Genomic DNA, 8,185 nt, shown 5'->3' with positions numbered 1-8,185 from the left:
TTTAAGGAAGCTACTATGTGCTCTAGTAAATTAAGGGAATGGAAAAAATAGAGGGAGAAATTGGATTCCTGATTCATTCAGGGAATCTGGGATCCCAAACAAGGGAGAGAAGGGAATCACTGGTATAATGGGGAAGGCAAGTCCAGGGCTTCAGCCATGTATCAAGTCAGATAATTAGGAGGAAGGGAGGGATAATGGAGATTTCCAGGAAGGAATGGAACTGACATGTTATCTGATATATTTAACCAAATGAAGAGATCATTGGAGGTTGGGAGATTTAGGATGAACAAAAAACATAAGAAAATGAGTAAAACAAAACAATTAAAAATAAAAACAGGTTTTGTGAAGGTAAAATATGTTGTACAAAAAAGTGTGATTATACTACACAACTATTGTCCTATTCCCACATAATCATAATTTGAACTTTGACTATTGACTTAACAGAAAAACAAGGTGAATTTATTGGGAGGGTCAGGATGGGGAATAAAATATTGAATTGCCAACTACAATAATAAGTCAGGATATCATGTTTCATTTTGATTCCTCATAAGATAGCAGAATAAATATATTTTCCGGAGATACACAAAGAAATACCAAAAGAAACCATTAAAAGGCTGGAAGTGGTTGCCTCTGAGGAAAAGGTAGGGAAGAAAACTGATGACTTTTTTGTTATAAGTCTCTTACCATTATTTGACTTTTAAAAAATGTTAAGTTTGATAAAAGTTAAAATTAAGAAAAAACTCACCATGATATATTCATACTATAGAAAACTACCATGGTTTATTAATAATTACATTAAAAAAACCCACAACAATGCCATATTTGTGAATGAGGATGTTGTCATGTAAGTAAATGCATAGGAATTGATATGAAAGGACTCACCAAGTGAACTGCTAACCCTGGCTCAGCTGGAAGGGGAGGGGAGGATGATGGGCTAGATTGGGGTGATGGTTAGAAGGGTTTTAAAAGCAACAGATTTCCTAGAATAGAATGTAAACACAATTTGAAAAAAATGAAAAGAATGAGATGGATTTGTTTGCACTGATAAAAAAAATTAAAAATGGTTAAATCAGGACTCCTCCAGGGTATGGGATAGGATGCGTTAGAATGGAAACTTTTCTCTTTTAATACTATTTGAATATTTCACCTTTGTGCATTTATAACTTTTTAAAACAGGTCATTCTCCTTCTTATCCAAGTTGCCTTACTACAGTGGTTCTCAATGGAAAGTGATTAACCCCCAGGGGGCATTTGGCAATGTTTGGAGATATTTTTTATGTCACAACTGGGGAAGAGGTGCTACTGGCATCTAGTAGGTAGAGGTCAGGGATATTGCTAAACATCCTACGATATACAAATGACAGGCCTTCACAGCAAAGTACTATCCAGCCACAAATGTCAAAGGTGCTTAGGCTGAGAATCCCGGCAGTGTAGGGTGTATTGTTTTTGGTTTCTAATATAACATGGTTATCAAAATAAAATACCAAGGGACCAATCTTTAAAGTGAGTGTCATGGATTAGAAATTGATAAACAAAATACATATACTTTTAAATTTTTTATGGTATATTTAAGCAATGTTCTTTTTGAAAAGGACAAAAATTCCCTTCATGTTAGTATATTTTTTTCGTGCAACTTTAAAATGTTTGTTGAACTTTCACTCTGTATTTTTCTTATTATGGTTGAAATAACTTTGAACTCATTTCTGAGAGAGAAATAGACTCTTTCACTGTTGAACTTGCGGTTTCTTTCCTAGCGCTTTCTCTAGGGTTTAAATTGCAAAACCCAAGTCATCCTGCATTTCTTTTCTTTGAGTGAAAGCTCGCTTTTCTCTTTGGTTGTCTCCAATAGGTTTTTATAGTTGACGAATACAAGCAGCTGCCTTGCTTGTAGGATTGCTTCTAGAGGCTCTTTATAGGCTCTCCCAATCTTTTTCACCTAAGAAAAATCTTCCCAAATTTAATTGTGTATGATTTCCATGCCTCTGTTCTCTTCTGTATGTTTAGAATTCTATTGTTTGCAGATGAGAATGCTATGTTCTATTTCTAGCTTATTGTTACCCCCTGCACTATTTTCAATGGTTTATAAAGTCCATTTATGTTTGGGACACGCTATTCTAATGCCTTCTCTCCTTCATCACAACTGAGTGCCATTATTTCAATTCTCTTTCTTGTGGAACCCAAGCACATCTTAAAGCCTTTCATATTTCACATTCTAAAAGAAATTACAAAGTTCTGAACTGTTTCTGTTTTAGAGTCTTCATTTTCACAAGAACCTACAAAGTAGGTATTATTCCCAGCATCCTTTTTGTTTGCAAGCCTTATGGTTTTTCAGTTCGTTCTGTATAGGAAAATTTTGTCAGGTGCTTGTAGGTAACACACATCTTTTTTTTTTTTCCAGTGCAAACTTACAAGTTAGGTTTCAGTATTTGTTCTCTTAATTTTGCTCATTGTTATTTTTCTTTCTGGTTTTTGTTGAGATTCTTTGGTCAAGCTTTTCATGATAGCAAGAAAGCAAGTGGTTTAAGAGCTCTGGAACCAGACTTCAGAGTCTGGGTGTGAATCCAGGCTCTTCCACCGGCTAGCTAAGTAACCTTGGGTAAGTAACGTAATTTCTCTGGGCCTCATTGTAAAAATAGTTCCTGCCTTTAGAATTGTTGTGAGGATTAAAGTAGTTAATATATGTAGGGTGCATAGAACAGTGTCTGTGTATAAATGTTAGTTCTCGTTATGGATTTCAGAAGTAGGTGTGCCTGCACTCTGCCTCTTCCAACTTTTCCTAAACGACCAACTAAAAAAGTGAACTGAGCAATTAATCATGAACTGAGCAGTTAAAAATGAACTGAGCCCATTAATCAACATAAAAACTTGACATGAGAACTAGTTATGTATATAACACTTCCAAATGAGGGCTGCTATTTTCCAAAATTTAGCATGAAAAAATTTCATTGAATCACTGTAATTTTATGAAATGTTAAAAATATTTTGAGGCCTTATAGAGTATTCTAGACTAAGGATCTGAACAAGAACTATATATACTAAAAAAATCCAGTGGTCAATAAGCATCTGAAACTATCTCTAATGTTTCTATTAATCAAAGTACACACATTCAGACAGCAATAAGATGACCAATTCCATATATTACATTACTAAATATGAAAAGTGATGAGAATTGATGAGGGAGAAGATGTAGTGAAACACACTCATGCACTGCTGATGGAGAGTAAGTAGTATATGTAAACTTTACTTTTAAAGCAGTGTGTGTGAAAAAAAACTTAAATTTTTTCAGTCTTTGTATCAAAATTCCATATCTAAGAATCTACCCTAAAGAAATAATGCAAAATTGTGGTTTTAACAGCACTGGTGTAATATTGAAGAATTAAAACTGCCTAGTGTGCATTATGGGGCTTATACTGTAAGATTCATGAGGTTTATTAAGCACTGTTATGACGCTCTGATGGATATTTTTTGAGGGAAAGGAATTTTAAATTCCATTAAAATGACATTTACTTAGTAAATTGCCATGTAATTTATGCTTACCTTAAGATAAAAAATTATAGGGGGACCAATCCAAGATGGCAGAGCAGATACACGCTGTGCTTGCCTCATTCCGTGAACACATCAAAATTACAACTAAATTATAGAGCAGTCAACCTGGAGAACCATCTGAAGTCTAATTAAACAGAAGTTTTATAACTAAGAATATAAAGAAGAAGCCACATTGAGACTGGTAGGAGGGTGAAGGCATGAAACTGGCTGGTCTCACACTCATGTGTGGCAGTTGAAAATCGGGGAAAATATCTTGGCCACAGGTTTCCCCACGGAGGAGCTAGGGACCCCAGCCCCCACACCAGGATCTCCAGCTAGGAGTACTGATGCCAGGAAGAGGAGCCCCCAAAACATCTGTCTGTAAAAAACAGTGGGGATTCTGACCATCCAGGTGGGATGGAAGGCTGTGGGAAACCCAGACGTCCTCTTAAATGGCCTGTGCCCAGATTTACTCATTTGCAGGCACTTACCTTGGGCTCCAGCCTAAGGATGGATGCTCGGGGGGCATCAGAGACAGTCGGAAGTAGACTGATGTGTGTGGCCTCAGGGGGAAGGCCTGGAGGACAGTTGGCATTTTCACTGTGTTGGGTCATTCTCCCATGCAGCCTGCAGGTGGATGCCATCTTTCCTGTGTTGAGCCCGCCCCCTATCCTTACTGCCAAATCTGAATTTGATTGGCCTGGGGAGCTCTGAAGCTCTTCCCTGCTGACTCACTGAGACCCTGCCACACCCAACACCCTACTGCAGGAGAGTTTATTGGTGGCTGAAACTTACTGGAGCCAGTAACCGCAGCAGGCCTTGGTGTGTCCTGGCTTTTTGTAGGGCATACCCAGGCCTCGTAGTGGTGGAAGCTGTCCTCAGTTCACAGCGTGGCCTTTCCCACATGCCTCCAGGCCCAGCGCAGACAGCAACCAACCATGGATCATTTTGTAGCTCCTACCAGGTACTCCCTAGCCAGATACAGGCAGTGGCTGACCTCGGCCTGCACCGCAGCCCCTCCCTAGAGGTCCCAGAACCAACATACTTGGAGTTTGGCTTCAAATCACAATTATTCCCCAAAGTGGCACTTCCAAAGGATGGTGTCAACAGGCACCAGAGCCCACTGGGATGAATCCTGCTCTGGGTAGTAAGCCTCCCAGCACAGGAGCCCATAAGCTGTGGATGTGCTGAAACCACACAGCCAGTCAGCCTAAGGATTGACCCTACTCACTGAGGTGCCAATAGCAATCAAGACTCAAATATAACAAGAGGGTACACACAACCCTCACAAGGGACACTCCTGGAGCACTAGACCAGGTGACCAGGGAGACTGTGACACTGGGCCCCACAGGGCACCTATGACATAAGGCAACCTGGCAAGATACATAGCAGATCTACCTAATACATAGAAACAAACAGAGAGGCAGCCAAAATGAGGAAACAAAGAAATGCATCTCAAATGAAAGAACAGGAGAAAACTCCAGAAAAATAACTAAACGAAATGGAAGCAAGCAACCTACCAGAGACAGAGTCAAAACACTGGTTATAAGGATGCTCAAGGAACTTAGTGAGAACATCAACAAAGAGATTACAAGCATGAAAAAGGGTATAGAAACCATAGAAAAGAACCAGTCAGAAGTGAAGAATACAATAACTGAAAATGAAGAACGCACTAGAAGAAATCACCAGCAGACTACATGAAGCAGAGGATCGAATCAATGATTTGGAAGACAAAGTAGCAGAAAACACCCAATCAGAACAGCAAAAGGAAAAAAGAATTTAAAAAAAACAGAGGGTATAACAAGAGACAAAGAAAAACCCAGTAATCCCACTTTTGGGTATTTATCTGAAGAAAGCCAAAATAATACTTCAAGGGGCTGTGTGCGTCCATATGTTCATTGCAACATTATTTAAAATGGCCAAGATGTGGAGACAGCCTGGGTATCCATTGTTGAAAGGATGGATAAAGAAGAGGTGGTACAGGGCCGGCCGAGTGGCACGTTGGTTAAGAGCTGGNAGTAGGCATCGAGGGTTCCGTACGTGTTGTTGTAATACAACGAATCCCCATAGCTCATGGTGTAAGGCGTACACTGCTCCATATTGCTCATTATATTGCTCGGTAAAGTCTGCCACTCGGCCCAAACGATCTGTCGGACACTTTGGACCAGTGCCCCTCTTTCCCGCACCGGTAGCAGCCGCTCTGGTCTCCCATCCCGGGCGCAGTCCTAAGCCGGCTGGTGGACAACTGCACGTGCATTCGTTTGCCTTGAAACTCTGTGTTGTCAAGGCCCCTGATGGCCTCCACCGCATTCTCTGCCCGCTCCATGTGTACGAAGGCATAATCTTTCATGATGTCACATTCGATGACTGGACCATACTCCTCAAACTTGGCCCGAAGCTCTTTGTTGGTACAGGTGGGGCTGATATTGCCCACACGCAACTTTGTGATGGTTTTGCTCTTATTCTTGCTGGCTTCCACATTGATGTTCACCCCGTGTAGCTTGTAGTGGTGCAGGTTGTGGATGGCATCCTCGGCCGCCGTCTTGTCCTCTATGTGCACAAAGCCGTAGTTCTTAATGATATCACATTCCAGCACCTTCCCATACTGCTTGAAGAGTGAGCGGATCTCCTGCTCTGTGGCCTCCCGGGGCAGGTTTCCGATGAATAGCTTCACCATCTTGACAAAGCCCACACGAAAAGCAGCGGAACTCTTCCTCGCGGTGCGGACGCTTCTGACAAAACGCTAAAATGGCGGCGGCCGCAGCCGAGTTTTGTTTGCTGCGCTCCAGGTGTTCAAATTGCGGTGATTTCCAGGGGAGAACTCAGGGACCCCTCCTCACCGCTGCCATTTCCCCTCCCTCCTTCCTCAATAGTTTCTTTGTAATGCTAAGCAGTATCTTATGATATGGATGTTCCACAGTTTATTTATACATTCACCTGCTGAAAGACATTTGGGTTGTTTCCAGTTTGGGGCTATTACACATAAAGCTACTATGAACATTCATGTACAGATTTTGCGCAAAGATAATGTTTTCATTTCTCTAGGATACATGCCCAGGAGTCCAATTACTAGGTGACATGGTAAATGTATGCTTAACTTTTTTAAAAAAAGAATGCTAAACAATTTTCCATAGTGGCTGTACCATTTTATATTCCCACCAGCAATAAATGAGACACCCAGTTTCTCTATACCCTTGCCAGTATTTGGCACTGTCAATATTTTTTATATTAACCAATCTGATAGGTGTGTGGTGGTATCTCATTGTGGTTTTAATTTGCATTTCCCTAATGATCAATGCTGAACATTTTTTTATGTGTTTATTTGCAATCACTTTAATCATCTGCTCAAGTCTTTTGTCTGTTTTCTAATTGGATTGTTCGATTTCTTACTGTTGAGTTTAGAGAATTCTTTATATATTCTGAATATGTGATCCACAAATATTTTCTGCTAATCAGTGAGAAAAACTTGGCTTGTTTTTTTTTTTTCACTCTTAACAAATCTTTTAAGGATCAGAAGTTTTCAATTTTGATGAAAACCAATTTATCTATTTTTTTCTTCTTTGGGTCTTAATTTTTATGTTATGTCTAAGAACAATTTTACTTGATTTGGGTCCTAGTGACATAAGTGTGTTCAGTTTATAAAAGTTTATCTATAAACTTATGATATATGCACTTTTCTGAATGCATGCTGCACTTAAATTAAAATAATGGAAAGGGTGAGGGTATGCCTTCAAATATGTGAGAAAAAAATATGGTTTTCAACCTAGGATTCTATATCCAGACATATAGAAATCAAGCATCAGATTCGAAAAAGATATTTTTCAGACACACAAACTCTTATTTGTTTCTCATACACTTTTTAAGGAAGCTACTATGTGCTCTAGTAAATTAAGGGAATGGAAAAAATAGAGGGAGAAATTGGATTCCTGATTCATTCAGGGAATCTGGGATCCCAAACAAGGGAGAGAAGGGAATCACTGGTATAATGGGGAAGGCAAGTCCAGGGCTTCAGCCATGTATCAAGTCAGATAATTAGGAGGAAGGGAGGGATAATGGAGATTTCCAGGAAGGAATGGAACTGACATGTTATCTGATATATTTAATCAAATGAAGAGATCATTGGAGGTTGGGAGATTTAGGATGAACAAAAAACATAAGAAAATGAGTAAAACAAAACAATTAAAAATAAAAACAGGTTTTGTGAAGGTAAAATATGTTGTACAAAAAAGTGTGATTATACTACACAACTATTGTCCTATTCCCACATAATCATAATTTGAACTTTGACTATTGACTTAACAGAAAAACAAGGTGAATTTATTGGGAGGGTCAGGATGGGGAATAAAATATTGAATTGCCAACTACAATAATAAGTCAGGATATCATGTTTCATTTTGATTCCTCATAAGATAGCAGAATAAATATATTTTCCGGAGATACACAAAGAAATACCAAAAGAAACCATTAAAAGGCTGGAAGTGGTTGCCTCTGAGGAAAAGGTAGGGAAGAAAACTGATGACTTTTTTGTTATAAGTCTCTTACCATTATTTGACTTTTAAAAAATGTTAAGTTTGATAAAAGTTAAAATTAAGAAAAAACTCACCATGATATATTCATACTATAGAAAACTACCATGGTTTATTAATAATTACATTAAAAAA

At 39.0% G+C, this 8,185-nt stretch overlaps 1 protein-coding gene across 1 annotated transcript in view; it reads right to left on the bottom strand.

The window, feature by feature from the left end:
* Positions 1-6,291, bottom strand: part of LOC109374685 (RNA-binding protein 4-like) — a 12,835-nt gene extending 6,544 nt beyond the window's left edge. Inside the window, exon 1 of the mRNA XM_019629450.1 lies at positions 5,790-6,291. Coding sequence (XP_019484995.1) covers positions 5,790-6,201 — 412 coding nt within the window. The 5' untranslated portion in view covers positions 6,202-6,291. The remainder of the gene's footprint in view (positions 1-5,789) is intronic.
* Between the last annotated feature and the right edge of the window lie 1,894 nt (positions 6,292-8,185).

Source organism: Hipposideros armiger, unplaced genomic scaffold, assembly GCF_001890085.2.
Source record: "Hipposideros armiger isolate ML-2016 unplaced genomic scaffold, ASM189008v1 scaffold_856, whole genome shotgun sequence".
In the NCBI taxonomy this organism is placed as follows: Eukaryota; Metazoa; Chordata; class Mammalia; order Chiroptera; family Hipposideridae; genus Hipposideros; species Hipposideros armiger.
The sequence above is the reverse complement of the archived record's forward strand: the minus strand, read 5'-3'. Positions and strand labels throughout refer to the sequence as shown.